We start from the raw sequence: 16221 nt of genomic DNA on the forward strand, positions 1-16221 counted from the left end.
CACTACTATGAGAAATATTTAGGTAGATTGGATACACCATATCATTTGTAATCTATCCAATTAAAATATTCCAAGTAATTTAAATAAAATATTGTGTGACATTTATTTAATGATTTTATTTTTATAACATAATGCAAATTTAATTTCTTGCCTTTTCTCTCTTCACTATTATTAATATCAAAATTAATTTATATTTAATACCATTTAAATATCATGCTTTTATTGGACAGACCACATATGACGTGGTGCACTCTATTCACCTAAAAATTTCTCTCACTACTATATATTGACTCTGATTTTTGCCCAATTAAATTTCCTTTTCTCTTTTCTTTAAATTTCTTTTCATTGGCCTTTCTTTAATTACTTGATTTTCTTTATTTTTCTGTCCACTAATTCATATTCCCCCCTTTTGCAACCTCAACTTCTTTTTCCATTAAACGTTTCATCCTTCTCTCGTAGATCAAATAATTTCATGTTGGAATAAAATTCAATATATGGGGTCACTCATGTAAATATTAAAAATGTGTGGTTATTATTTAATTAAGCCTAGATAAAGTGATCTATTTATATTATAGTTTCTACGCTTAGGGGTATAATTGTTATGGGATTGATGTGAAGAGACCAGAGTAATATTTATAATTTGTTGAGGATTCAAAACATAAATATCACCAATTTAAGTCTAAATAAGAAGCATGGTCACTAGATTAATGTCCCGTTGATTGGAAATGTTCTCTATTCCCCTTCTTAGAGACATTCAAAAGTTCCATCTGGTAACAACCTAGAAAACACACTTTCGCCAAGTCAAAAGATTGATTCAAAGCGATAGGTCCAGGTGCGCTTTTGCATTTAGTTTCTTCTATTCTTATAAATTGATATGGACTTTATTTATGTTTATGAATTTGGTTTAAATCAATTCTGTATTTTAAACATGAACTCAATCGATTAGGAACAACCAATTCCAACAATTCACCTCATCACAATGTACATGGCATTTGAGACCAACCAATTGAGGAGGAAAGCAAAACAAATTTTATAACTATACAAGACTAAAAATAACAAGAGCAGCATTCCAAATTAAAACAACACTTTTGTCAGATCAAATTAAATCATCAGTTGATATATATCTAAATAGTCAAGTTAGTGGATCAAGGGCAACTGGGGTTTCTACCAGGACCCCATAATAGAAGTAGGTGCCCCAACGACGAGAAGAGCCGATTTGGAGAGAGTAGCAATTGGAATGATCAACGTAAGGCAAAATGTTAGTAGGAGGCACCATTTGATTTTTGTCATTAACAATTTTAACGTTGTTGAAATAGCTTGCCTTCCCATAACCTTCTCCAGGAAAATGCCCACTTCCCATTTGTGTTGTTGTGTGTTGTCCATTAGACTTTGAGTTTATTATTTCACCTCCCCACTCTATCAAAGATGCACTGCCAGAGAGGTGTGTGAATATAGACGACGGCCAATATCCCATAACTTTATGGTCACCGTATTGCATCCACCAGTCTCCGTTGAGCTTATCCTGCCCATTATCATATCATATCAGTAACAAGTCGTACTATTCACAAGTAATGTATTAACATAATCATGCAATATAACCGAAAACGTTACAAAAAATTGGTACCTTCCATATAAGGATCTTGATTTCATATTGGGAATTAGCATTACCATAGGAAGATAATGGCCGGATGGTGGATCCTACAGCTACTCCGGCGTTGAGTTGAACAAAACCAGAGCATAGGAGATTGTAACATCCAGTGTCTCTATACGAATCACTCTGTCGTATAACAAAATTGAGAAAATAACAATAATTAAGGCGATGTTTGGTAAATGGAAAATTGTTTTTTAAAAAGGAAACGTGATTCTATTTTCTTTTTAGAAAATATTTTTTTACCTACTGAACATTGCATTAGAGTATGATTTTTGAAGAAACAAAATGTAGGGTTGCAAAGAAATTTGAACTTACAGTCCAGTATGTGAATAGTCTGGTGCGAGAGTCTCCAAATAATTGTGGACTCACCTAATTGTTTGAGTTTTGGGAAAGAGATATGGGGAATAAGATACAATTGATGATATATAGAGACAAAACTTAATTAGAGAAATATTTAGACACGCTTGAACACAAATAATACCATCCAACCAGCTTCAATAGTGTTGAGATTTTGACTGTCATCATTATTTATGACCCAAATTTGAGAGATACTAAATTCATCGTTTTGTTGAACAATAGGCTTCCAAACGTTCATGGCTGCCCTCGCTCCATAATATCTATCACCTTTCGCAAAAGCCATTGCATACTAGAATGCCAAACCCGTCAAACCAAAATAAGAAAGCTCAAATGAGTAAAACGAAACATGCAAATTAAATGGCCGGTTTAATTTCTGATTTTAAAATTAAAAAATAATGTTATAGAGTTAAATATTTTTAAATTTGTTCTGTTTTTTTGTGTTTTATAAATAGAAACATCTTGGAACTGTTTTGTTTGTTTTCATAGCATATTACATTTGATTATTGGACACCGTCATTAGCTATTACAAGCTACTATATATAATAGGCTGCCACCATTAACCACTACTGATTATTTTTATTAGCCATTTTTTAATTTTAAAGTTATTTTCAGATTAACATAATCAATCATATTTTTTTTTGTCTTTTGTTTTCAAAAATTATTTTTAAAAAGTATCCTTCTAGTTTAATTTATTTATAAGTCACTTCTAATATGTTTTATTAGAATAAAAAAAAAAACTTTGCACTCATTAATTCTATCTAAATATTTAACAAATTTTTAACTTTACCTCTATTAAAAATCAATGATGTGATTTGTCACTATGATGGAAAAAAATATTCTCTCTCCAACTTATAAACATAACTAGAGGGAGTAGTTTACAAAATAGTTCAAACAAGCCCAAAGCTTCTCGTTTTTGGGTGAAGAGATAACACAAGTACCTCATGGCTACCTTGACCTGGCAAATCTGATGTTAAAGGGATGTTCTTGGGATTCTTCTTTCCAACCCTCAATATGTCTTCCTCTCTTGTCCTTCTTATAGGAATGGTTCCCTCTGGACAACTTCCACTTTGGTGCCATACTTGAGGAATAGGCATTGACTTATTTGAAGATACATTGTCACTTTCTTCAATTATCATCCCTTCTGGGTAAGAACTTGGCCTCATCTTATAGGCAAGATGAGAAATAATTAATTGTCTTGCTAGAATCAAAATAATGAATCAGAGAAAGTAAAGCATAAGAAGGAAGTTTTCTTACCCGAATTTTGTGGTTTTTAAGTTTTGGATGATCAAAAGCTGGTTGTTTTAATATATCAACACAGTCAATTATATCTCCATCAGGACTCTACAATTTTAAGTTGCACCAAGTTGAAACACATAATTAAAGTATTTAAAGTTGAAAATAAATCCACCAGTTGGTTAAAATTGGCTCATTGAAGTTGTTGTGTACCTGAATAGACTTGACAGCTGGTTTATTCAAGTTCTTCAAAATCTGGTCAACCTCGAGATTCTGAGTAGAACTAGCATTACCAAAGTCTCGGCCTGCCATGGAAATGGGTACAGAAAACAAGAAACAAAATATAAATTTCGCTACCCAAGTCCTCTCATTTCCTAATTTTACCGCCATTAATTAATTATTGAAGGTAAGAAATATCAGAAGAATAAATGAATACGAGAATTCTTATATGAATGCAATGTACAAGATTTGGGGTTACAAGAATTTATAGGGACTTCGTGTCACCGTTTGTTAAATGTTAAATTACTTTACTGTCCATTTTGTTACGAGATTTCGATGGCATGATGCATATCTGGGTTAATTACAATGAAAACCGACCCAAAGGATATGTTTTGAGGTTTCATTTACTTATAATAATCACTAATAAGTTTAGTAAAACGGTAATAATGCAAGAGTTACCAGACATTAATTTTCCCCTCTATTTTAAGCTTCTTTTCATCCTGTGTTAACAGAAAACGGTCAATTAATTTATGCTTGAGATATATATATATATATATATATATTATGGAAATTACTATGAGTATGATTTTTTTTATTTGACCACCATAAATGGATCTGAATAGATAGAATTCCAAAGTTGATTTTTTTTTAAACTTTTGTTTTTATTTATTAATCACTCATAGGCATTTGCCTATGTAGTAGGTAATCCTATTTAAGGTATGGTCGAGTACTAAATATGGGAACCTTTTCTAATGAGGATTTGAAACTTGATTTGCCATGTTGTAGCCTTTTCTTTTTATTCTCATAAAAGTAGATAGAATCAACACTTTTTGTTTGTAAAAAAACAGATTAACGCGCACTGACAAAAAGGGGTTAAAAAAATTAAAGTTAATTTCTACTTTTCTTACATGTAAAAGGGCAAACCCCCATTTTTTTAAAAAAAATAAGAAAATCTGATTAAACATAATATATATAATCAAAATTTAGATATACAAATATACAAAATCAAATCTACAACTTTCAAATATACAAAAATGAAATAAAATCTCCTACTTAAGATTTACATACACCGTGGAAACTGTATGAGTGACAACACACTTGCTCAAAACTAAAAATTTAAATGGAGAGGCTAGATCTGCACGTGATATATAAGAGGAATGACTACAAAGCATTGTCATGATACAATGCTTTAGCAAGTTGGGCCACGAGAAAAATATGGGTTTGGATGGAATGGGCCGAGAGATCAAAGAGATCAAAGTCATCGGAAGGTGAGACATAGGGTTGCATTATGAGAGTGGCTTCATGGTAGAAGGTGTGAATATTATTGTGAAGAACCTCGTCTCTTTTCCCTTTGGCCATTGTCCTTGTGAGGGTAGAGTTTCTCCTTATTTTTGCAATAATGTGCTGCCACTTCATTATGCTCCCTTATTTCTATATTCGAGTAATTGTGTAGCCTTTTTTCTTTTTTATTTGTTTTTCAAACAAACATTTGGATTGGGATTGTCATCAAGATAGTTCAAGTTGTGTTTTGAGTAAATCTTGAGTTCATGACACAATATGAGCAAAACAATTTAAGCAAATCTTGAGCTTATTGTTGCCTTTCAGCCTCATCCATTTTATTTTGATACATCAATCAGCATTCATCAATCAATCAATCATTATACAATTTTTATAGGGAAGAGTCTGTGCCTTATGAACAGTAGCATTTTAATTCCGATATATAAGTGGGTCTCATGCTTGTGGGATCATACAAATTAAACCACTGTATAAGAGACATCTATGCAAAACACAAGCTTATAATAATCTAGATACATGCACCCATGCAACGCAGGAACCACATCTGGTCTAGTTTGAATAAGACCTTACACATTTGCAAACATCAAACTGATATGACCAGGTCCCCCATAATAGAAGAAGTTGCCCCAGTCATCATTATGGTCAGTTCGGAGATCGTAACAATTGGAATGATCAATGTAAGGGACCAAGTTACCAGCAGGAACAAGTTGGTTTTGGCCATTAATATATTTAATGTTGTTGAAGTAGCTTGCTTTCCCAAAACCTTCTGCAGGGAAATGCCCACTTCCCATCTGTGTTGTGGTGTGTTGACTATCAGATTCTGAGTTTAGTACTTCACCTCCCAACTGTATCGCTGTTGCACTATCAAAGAGGTGTGAGAACAGGGAGGAGTCCCAATATCCCATAACTTTATCGCCGTATTGCATCCACCAGTCTCCATTGCTAACATCCTGCTCATTATCATATATAATTAATACTATTTTTGGTCCACAGTATAGAGCATTGCCAACTGCTTCATGATTCTTAAAGGAAAAAAAAGACATAGTTGAAACTTTGATCTTTTTTTTTTAAATTATACCCTCATTATAAATGCCCTATATAAGTGCCTTTAATACTAACAATTGAAATTCTAATGAACATCTTTTTCAAAAGAAATAATAAATGAAAGTTAAAACATAGTTAAAACAATATAAAAAACACCTGATGTCTTATATTTTTGACCAAACAATGTTCTTCTAAAAAATGCCCCATATTATGGATTGAAGGGTTATCACTTTACCAATAATACACAGAATTAGACATATCACATTTTTCTAATAACAAGAGATGTTTGCATAGATGTAATCTACAATAATGAATAATCATGTCTTGTTAATTATAATTATTGATATGCTTGAGAGTAATTTAAAAGTATATAGCATTGCAAAAGCTCTTTAAGCGTGAGGTTGCTGCATGGTCCCAAGTAGCTACTACAACATATATTAACAATCTCAAAGATTCTATATATATATATAGGATTTAAAACTGATTAATGTCTGTACATTTTGATTCACTATATATCATGAAAGTTTCTTCATTTAGTGAAGCTTGTATATATATGTATATATTGTTTCCATTTCATCAGTACCTTCCAGATCATGATGGTGATCCCATATTGGGAATTAGCATCACCATAGACAGATAATGGTGTGATGCGTCCTCCCACGGCTATTCCAGTATCAAGTTGAACAAATCCAGAACAAAGAAGATCATAACATCCGGTACTTTTATATGAATCACTCTGTCATATATTAAAAAAAATTAAGAAAATAAAAATGATGAAGAAAATGATTAGAAGAATATATATATATATATATATATCTATATATATATATATATATATATGATTGCTGAGGAATTTGAGCTCACAGTCCAGTACGTAAAAAGTCTGGTCGCGTCATCTCCATATAGCTGTGGATGCACCTAATTGGACAAATTAAAGAATAGCGACATAGAGTGAGATAAATATAGGAAGCCACATAGAGAAATTTCAAACACTAAAATAGCTGTTTTTAGAAAATATGAAGATCGAGAATACATAACAAAGTAAAATGGGAATATGTAAATGTTATTAGGAAGTATGATTATAAATAATGTGAAAGAATCTTCTTATGTACACACACGTGCACTTAATTACGCATATGATCCGAAAGTCAAAAGCGAGTTTTATATGTTCACACACCCACACTTTTTAATTGTGATTATTTTTCATTTTTTTTCTACAAAAGGATTACAGAATACCTGCCAACCAGCTTCAATAGTATTGAGATTTTGACTGTCAGCATCACTTATAACCCAAATTTGAGAGATACTATACTCATCCTTTAGAACAGTAGGCTCCCATATGCTCATAGTTGCTTTGCCTCCATAATATTTTCCTCCTTTCACAAAAACTGAAGCATACTGAATCCTCCAAAACCATCACAGAAAACAAAAAAGTAAAATACATCATAAAAACTGTGAAATTAGAGATAGAGGAAAAAAGTGCAGTAGTGGGTTCTAATAATAAGTTGTGGGCCCCACAAACAGCTGCATTTTTTTTTGGTTAATCTCTTCCTGAATGGACTTTCTAAATTCATTTTGTGAGCGAAAGGATTTCAAAAAGGGACATTGACAACCAACTAAAATGGAGGTGAGTGGTAAAGGTTCGTTACTTAAGCAAGTGATAGGGGGTTTGATTTTCAACCCTTGTGCATGTAACAATTAGTTGGGAAAGATCTACCTTTTGTTCTCAATACATCGAGGGAGATAATTTATGCAGATGATGGAGCCTATTGCTTGTGCTTGAAAAAAAAAAAAGGGACTCTGGCAAGAACAACTTTTTTCTATGAGGGGTCGGTCAAAGTAAATATGTCTCACTCACTGTTGCAAAAGTGAAAGGATAATAACGGCTTGCACTAGATGTTTAGTTTTGGATAAACGGAAAGCTTAAGTGATGACTATGAGGTGAATTCTGTGAGATCATCAGGTTTAGGATATGTCTTATTGGTCAAAGAATAGCCACATAGATATTTACAAATAACCTCCATCCTTGTGTGTATATATGGATGAAAACAATACATAAATATAGATTAATGAGGTAAAAAAAAAAAAAATCTCATTTAGGTAGGGTAAGAGACAACACAAGTACCTCGTGGCCACCTTGACCAGCAACATATGAGCGTAGACGGACAGTTTTGAGATTCTTCTTCCCAAATTGTTGGATAGTCCTTGCTCGTAATATGTCCTCCTTTCTTGTTCTTCTTATCGGAATGGTTCCTTTTGGGCAACTTCCAATTTGGTGCCATGGCTGAACAATTGAAGACATTTTGCTGTTTTCAGATATTGTCTTTTCTTCTGGTCGGAAAGTTGGCCTCATCTTCAATCATATCATATGAAAAAAATGGTTAATTTGCTTCAAAATTCTAAGCAATAATTAAGAAGCCAAATTAAATCAAATGAATCTCAAATTCACCTTAATTTTGTGATTTTGGAGTTTCGGGTGATCAAAAGCAGGTTGATTTAGAATAGAAACACAGTCAATTATATCTCCATCAGGACTCTGGTTTTGGCAAATACAAATTGACAAAACAAAGGATCATAAGTTGTAGAATCCTCAAGTAATTTCAAATATCATTATCAACAAACCAGACCCCCAAAAAGTGAAATACTATATGGAGATAGAGAGGTAACTTTTTAACCCCCGATGTTTGAAACATGGGGATAAGAAACATGAAGATGAATTCTATAAATACCTTAATAGACTTAACGGCTTGTTTATTCAACTTCTTCAAAAGCTTCTCGATCTCGAGTTTCTGACCAAAAGTACCTTCCACGCCATTGTTGGTGGTGGCGTTGTTGACTGTGTCTAGACCCGCGTGCGTCATGTGTACACAAAACGAGAAGAACACCACCACATTGGCTACCCAATAAGTCTTCCCATGTATCAATTTTGCTGCCATTGAAGCTGAGAAATATGAAACAATCATCTCAATGAAAATGATGCGTAAATATTTAAAACATGATGGCACAGAAATTTATAGGATCGTTCATGTTATTAGAATCTGAAATTATTTTATGGCCCTTGATCTTTGTGACAAGATTTTACCTGGGAAAATGAATCTGGTTATAAAAACGACAACAAAACGCATAAAGAAACATTTTAATGTTGTAATCAATGAGATTCATTTGCCCCTGCTTCGTATAATAAAGGGGCCATGTCCTTCCTATTTCCCCAAAAGAAAGGAATATATCGAATATTTACTATACTCTTATTTTCACTCTTGATTATTTTTCTTTGTAATATGTTAGACTCTCAACTAGTGAGATCAATACGAAGTTTAAACAATGAGTCATATTATGAGTAAAGTTTTTAGGAGTTTGATTTTTATATTACATATAGATTCGTTCTTGCATGCTAAGTGATGAGTTGTGTGGGCTCTTAACCTCAAATCAAATGGCTAATAATACGACCACCTCTTGAATTCTGCCATTCCTTTCTCTCCTAACTCTAAGTTGAATAGGAAACATTGAACTTTTTATTACCTTTGCAAAAAGTAAGAAAAATATCCATTAGGAGGAAGAAAAAACAATATATCAATATTAATTGATTATTTCTACAATTTTTTTTTACATTTTAGAATAAAAAACATAGGTTCAACATTTTTCTTTGTTATATCCCAATAAAAAAAAATTTAATCTTACTTTCCTACGATATCCCCGTAAGATTTGAGTTGGAACTTTAATTTGTTTTTAGTAGCGACGACATAGTATCAAATATTACATTTTAATTTTGATTCAAGCATTATTGAGTTATAAAGGAGATGAAGGTTCTTCGATTAAGTATTACTTATTACTTTTCCTTGGCATTCTATTTTTTTTATATGATTGATTTTAGGGATGAAACCTGATATCTAAACCCTGAGATGGCGCAAGAAAATGAAGATCAGAACGTTGAAGATATATGAATATTTTGTTTTAATTCCTATAATAATCTCTTCACTTATTGATATCTTTTATATTATTCTAAGATATTTGCATTTAATTTTTAGGATTTCTAAAATATATAAGGTCAAGCGTTATTTTAAACCAATGATATAATAGATTGATATAAATTAACACATTATTTTAAACCGATGAATAAAAAAAATTCCTAGAGGAGCAGCAACATGTTTAATAGACAATTTGAATATTAAATTACAAAATATGTTATATCAACGGATAAACATGCAAACAAGAAAACATATACGTAAGATAGATACCTTTTCGTCCATTTATTTTTATACATATATATAATCTGCCAAGTGATTGATCATGGGCAATTAGGGTTTCTACCAGGTCCTCCATAAAAGAAGAAGTTGCCCCAACCATTATCATCATGGTCATATTTGAGATCATAGCAATTGGAATAATCATTGACAGGGACCAAGTAATCAAGAGGCATGAGTTGGTTTTGGGAATTAATGAATTTAATATTGTTGAAATAGCTAGCTATTCCAAAATCTTCTGAAGGAAAATGCCCACTTCCCATTTGCGTTGTGGTGTGTTGGCCATTAGGTTTTCTGTTTACCACTTCACCTCCATATTGTATGTATGTTGCACTATCAGATAGGCGTGGGAACAGAGAGGAAGGCCAATATCCTATAACTTTATCGCCAAATTCCAACCACCAGTCTCCGTTGCTTTTATCCTACTCATTACCAAATAATAGAATTAGCTTATTGTAGGATCTTGAGTAGTTTAGAGTCATAGAATATGAATTATGTTCATTAAAAATGTCAAATGTATCCTTGAGATGTCTGTGAGACCATCATTAGTAAGAACAGTCCTGTATAAACAGTCAAAAGTTAATTTTTATTAATAGTAGGGGTTAGATTGTATTATTTTCAAAAGTTGAAGGGAATATTATACCAAAAATGAATTTATGGTTCTAGATGCTTTGGACCTATAGTTTAGTGTCCAATTTATTCTTTTACCTTTAATTAATGTTAATAATATTGATAAAAAAGAGTTTGTCATAGAATAAATAATATATAAAAAATCAACATGTCTTGATTTAATTGGAAACAAACACCTTTATACTTATGTAAAGCTAAATATATACAGTTTTTCCTATAATAATTAACATGTACATTTTGATTTACTATACATCATGAATTTTTTTTTAAAAGGGCGAAGTTGTATATATAATATTGTTGATATTAAAAAAAAGTACCTTCCATATCATGATAGTGATATCATATTGGGAATTAGAGTGACCATAGACAGATATTGGTAAGATTCGTCCTCCCACAGCGATTCCAGCATCAAGTTGAACAAATCCAGAACAAAAAAGATTATAACATCCAGTACTCTTATATGAATCACTCTGTCATGTAGTATTAAAAACATTAACAAAATAAAAATGATGAAGAAAATTATTGGAAGGAACAAAAAAAAAAAAAAAGATCTGATTGCAAAGGCATTTGAACTCACAGTCCAGTATGTAAAAAGTCTGGTCGTATTATCCCCATACAGCTCTGGATACACCTAATTTTCAATATTAAAGAATAGAGAAATAGAGAATGAGATAGATACGAAGGGACATTAAGAAATATTCAAACACTAAAATTAGCTAATGCTTGGAAATATTTATTTTTTTTAAAAAGTATAATGGTCTTTGATACAATACATAACAAAGTAAAATACACATATGTAACTGTTATTTGAAATGATTATTGCTAAACGCCAAGATGTAATCTCAGGAGTATAATATTAATAAATGATGTGAATGAATCTTCAAGAATATAAGATAATTTCAAAAGTGAGTTTTATAAGTTTGCATTTTTTCTTCATTATGATTAATTATTTTGCTTTTTTTTTTTTGGTTTCCTCGAACCTAATTTTGGAGCTCCAAATAACGTTTTCAATAGAATTGGCATGCGTCATATTTTAATTCAAAAGCTTAAGTTTATGAGTACTCCAACTTTTACACCCTTCCTGATCCTAAACATGATTTTTTATATATCATGTTATTCATGCCTTGTCCAATAAAAACATGTCCAGTCATATGGCTATAAATATAAATTAATTTTGTCATTATTGGTGATAGAGAGAGGAAAGGTAAAAAATTAAATAAGCACTTTATTTAAAAAATGAAATCATTAAAAAAATCACACATAACATTTTATTTGATTGAATTGATGCAATATTATTTGATAAAACATGATCATGTGGTGCAGAATTTCTTTGAGTGGAAACCAATAGAAGTAGGTAACTTGGTTATTTGTGATTAATAAGAGATAGAGAATTTGTAACACTTCTCCAAAATTACAAAGGCTATTTAATGATTATTGATTAAGATATAATAGCAGAAATAAAAACTTTCCAATAAATAGGGGTATTATGGGAAAGAAAAAAAAGGCAGACACAAGAGAATGAGACATCGGAAAAGAATCAATAGAAAAAGAATAGGAATTGATTGATATATCTCTCGAAACAAACGAAAAGGAAACAAAAGACGAAACATAAATCATGGATCAACTAAGCACTCTCGGGGACTTGCTTAAGAATAAGAAAGATGAATCCTATATAAATACTATGGAATAAGGTTTGGTCCTATTCATGGAGATTCTGTAAATATTCCATTCCAAAAAGAGAAAATTCGACACAATTGGAATTTTTTTAGAGATTGGATGCAGTTACTAATAATATTTAGGACTAATTAAATCAAAAGCCAAAAAATCCTATAATTACCTGCCAACCAGCTTCAATGGTATCGAGATTTTTAATATCAGCATCATTTATAGCCCAAATCTGAGAGAAACTCCACTCATCCTTCTCCACAGAAGGCTGCCACACGTTAATAGTTGCTTTGCCTCCATAATATTTTTCTCCATCCACATAAACTACAGCATCCTGGATCCACCAAAAACCATCAAAGAATCATGAAACGAGAAAAAAGTTGTGGAGTAGTAGTGGGTCTCATAAGTAATTATTCCTCTGATCTTATTTATAAGGCACATAGAGAGAATTTGTTTTGTTGCTACTTATAAGTTACCTCTAAGATTTCTACATCCATATTTATTTTTGTTTCTAAATGTTAGATTATTTTATTTTTAAAGTATGTATATTTAATAGGGGTGAAGTTAGAAAATTGTTGAATTTTTAGATAAAATTATTAAGATTTAAGGTTTTTCTTAGTTTGGGTGAAACATGCTAAAATAAAAGCCAATAATTTGGGCTAGCCTCAATAAGTACAAAAAAAATAATTTAGGACTAGGCTTAGAAAAATCATACTCTTTTAATGCTTGGTCTATTTGGATATTCAAGCCAAGTCCAAATTTAATTTGAGCTCTGCCTAAATATCAGAATTAAAAATATTTTTAAATAATATATAATATATTAAATATTAATTAATTCTTTAAATTTTTATTTTTTTATACTAAGAGACTATATATTTAAGTATATTATTATAGATATTTTCTAAAAAATTATTTACATTGTTATATTTTTATTATTTAGTCTATAAAATATCTAAAAAAATTTAAAATGTATTTTAATCTTGATTTTAAACTTTAAGACCCTAAAATTTTTTTGAATCTTCTGCATTTTATAAATATCCCAAAAATAAATTTTACATTTTTTATAATATAAAAATAATTAATTTTAAATTAAAAATTAAAATTGATTTTTTTTTTGAAGAATTAAAGAAATCAGCAATGTAGTTTTTTGGGTCGGCCTGAACAAGTTAAGATCGGACTTAACTTTACAGGGCAAGCTCAAATAATCTCAACCCATCGGAATTATGTATGAGCTCTTGACTTATAAATAAAACTAGAAAAAAAAAAAAAAAGATGCGGGCCCCATACATGCAGCTACTTTTGATAAGAGATGACGTAAGTGTATACCTCGTAGAAACCTTGACGAACAGCATGTGAACGTAAAGGGACAGTTTTGAGATTCTTCTTCCCAAACTGTTGGATAGAGCTTGCTCTCAGTATGTCCTCCTTTCTTGTTCTTCTTATCGGAATGGTTCCTTTTGGGCAACTTCCGATTTGGTGCCATGGCTGAACAATTGATGGCTTTGACCTTGAAGACGTTTTACTGTTTTCAGATATTGTCTTTTCTTCTGGTCGGAAAGTTGGCCTCATCTTCAATTAAAAAAAAAAAAACAGATTAATTATCGATCGGCTTCAGAATTCTGAACATTATAAGAAGCCAAATTAATTAGTAAATGAATGTCAAATTCACCTTGATTTTGTGATTTCTGAGCTTTGGGTGATCAAAAGCAGGTTGTTTCAGAAGAGAGACGCAGTCGATTATGTCTCCATCAGGACACTGATTTTAGCAAATACAAATTGACAACATAAAGGATCATAAGTTGTAAAATGATCCTTAAAAGCTGCGGATAAGAAGCAAGATGAATTCTATATATACCTTAATAGACTTAGCGGCCGGTTTATTCAACTTCTTCAAAAGATTCTCAACCTCAAGCTTTTGACTAGAAGAACCTTGCACGCCATTGTTGGTGGCGTTGTTGACTGTATCTAAACCTGCATTCATGTGTACAGACAAGAAGAAGAAGAAGAAGAAGCAGAACACCATATTGGCTACCCAAGTCTTCCCATTTCCTAATCTTGATGCCATTGAAGCTGAGAAAGACTTATGAAAAAAATCATCTATATGAAAATGCTCTAGTGGATATTCAAGACTAGTCGGTACAGGAATTTATCGAATGATTCATACTATTAGAATCTGAAATAATTTTATTGTTCTTGACTTTGTGACAAGATTTTAATTACCTGGTAAAATAAACCAGTAGGTTAATTATGACAATGGCAAAAAACCACACAAAGAAACGTTTTAATGTTGTAAATCAATAATATTCATTGACCCTGCTTGGTATAATAAAGGGGTCATCTTTCATGGTATCTCCAGAAAGAACAAGAAAATTTGAAATATGTTGTGATTAATTCAAGGGATCGAACCTAATGTCGAAAATCAGTTTCTGTATTGAGCACTTGATTTGATTTGAATATTTAGTTGAATTCCTTATATCTCTGTTATCATTGTATAATTTTCGATGGGAGTCTGCAGGGTATAATCTTATATTGCATTGTAACCATTAATTTATCAAATCACAGCCTGTTTGTTTCCTCTTAAAATTTGTGTAATTAAATCGTTGAAAATACCATAATTTACAGGATTATTTATATTTATATTCTAGGAAATCAACCTATATTGTGTCATCCTATTATCCTATGCCCAATGTAAGTTGGCTATAGATATCCGAATTAATTAACTGGAATCAACAAATACATGCTTCTGAGTTGAATATATTGGAAATTATTAAACAATCTTATAAATATTATTTATGGAGAAAAATGTCAAATTAGAGATTTGGATATGAATTTCCCATGGCGAATAAATTGATAGTGCGACTACTCGATTATTTATCTTCTTTTCTTGCTCTAAACTGGAGTAGAAAATGATATTCATGAATTGAAATAAAGAGAAAAGTAAAAAATCAATTAATATCGCATTCTCATCTACATAGAAGCCGCCATCACATATACTGTTGGCGACACCGGTAGAAACGCAAATGGCGAGGTACGAATTGCTTGAGTCATGCCCAGAAGGACACTGTCCTTAACAACTATTCTGGCACACCTTCCGAGACCGGCAGTTTCTTAGGATTAAACAAGCACTTCCTCGGCGGAACGAGGGAACAGAACAACAGAGACTAAATGTAAACACAGACAAACACAGACGAATTGACAGAGGGAGGAGAGAACCCCGAAAACTCAAGAGGCTTGTACCGCTCTGTCTGTACCCATAGCTATATATAGCCCAAAGGTGGACATGAACATTGGGGGGTTACCACCGGATTAAAGGCTCAGTTACATTGTCATAAAAATCATTTAAATACTTGTTTGGAAATGTTGGGGTTACACAAACGTAAAATGCATTTAACCTCCTATCTGGAAATGTTGGGAAGACAAAATATTTAGAAAATTAATTTGGTTAATGATCAAAAAACATTCTTGATTTGATTTCAAACTTCAGACAGCAAAAAATTGACTTTCTCCGGCAAGCCAAAAATAATTATTTATTTTGTAAAAATAATCCGGTAAAAAGAACCCATTACCTCTTGAACTCGCGCGTAGGGGGGGTGAATCGACTGATTTCAATTGTGATTGCCCTGAGTTGGCCTGTCTCATGTGCACGAAACCACTTTTTCTCCAAGTCTATTTTGCTGGCCCACTTTATTTCTTAGTATATATACATTAGGAGAGTCTTTCTTTTAGTCAATGTGGGACTTTGACACACACACACTTTTGACACACATACAACATATACGTCACCACCAAATGGTATTTTTTTGGATAGCTTAAATTTTAATTACAAACTAAATATAAAAAACCAAAAAACAACACCACCTTAATTGTTTGATGATCTGTTGAAAT

General features: G+C 31.7%; 2 protein-coding genes and 1 pseudogene across 2 annotated transcripts; all 3 read right to left on the reverse strand.

Moving 5' to 3' along the window:
• Window positions 1–1145: 1145 nt before the first annotated feature.
• On the reverse strand, window positions 1146–3553 carry LOC129314144 (uncharacterized; annotated as a pseudogene).
• Window positions 3554–5322: 1769 nt separating this feature from the next.
• On the reverse strand, window positions 5323–8736 carry LOC129314145 (uncharacterized). The gene is made up of 7 exons (XM_054957515.1): window positions 8530–8736; window positions 8250–8336; window positions 7926–8153; window positions 7037–7198; window positions 6665–6718; window positions 6384–6536; window positions 5323–5706 (listed from the first exon to the last, which is right to left on the reverse strand). Exons 1-7 carry the CDS (start codon window positions 8734–8736, stop codon window positions 5323–5325), a joined length of 1275 nt encoding a protein of 424 aa, XP_054813490.1.
• Window positions 8737–10085: 1349 nt separating this feature from the next.
• Window positions 10086–14401, reverse strand: LOC129314146 (uncharacterized). Its single transcript, XM_054957516.1, has 8 exons — window positions 14192–14401; window positions 14006–14092; window positions 13695–13905; window positions 13490–13532; window positions 12509–12674; window positions 11249–11302; window positions 10989–11141; window positions 10086–10463 (listed from the first exon to the last, which is right to left on the reverse strand). Exons 1-8 carry the CDS (start codon window positions 14399–14401, stop codon window positions 10086–10088), a joined length of 1302 nt encoding a protein of 433 aa, XP_054813491.1.
• Window positions 14402–16221: the final 1820 nt, after the last annotated feature.

This window comes from Prosopis cineraria, unplaced genomic scaffold, assembly GCF_029017545.1.
Source record: "Prosopis cineraria cultivar Desert tree isolate PC_DT_omini unplaced genomic scaffold, ASM2901754v1 PC6, whole genome shotgun sequence".
In the NCBI taxonomy this organism is placed as follows: Eukaryota; Viridiplantae; Streptophyta; class Magnoliopsida; order Fabales; family Fabaceae; genus Prosopis; species Prosopis cineraria.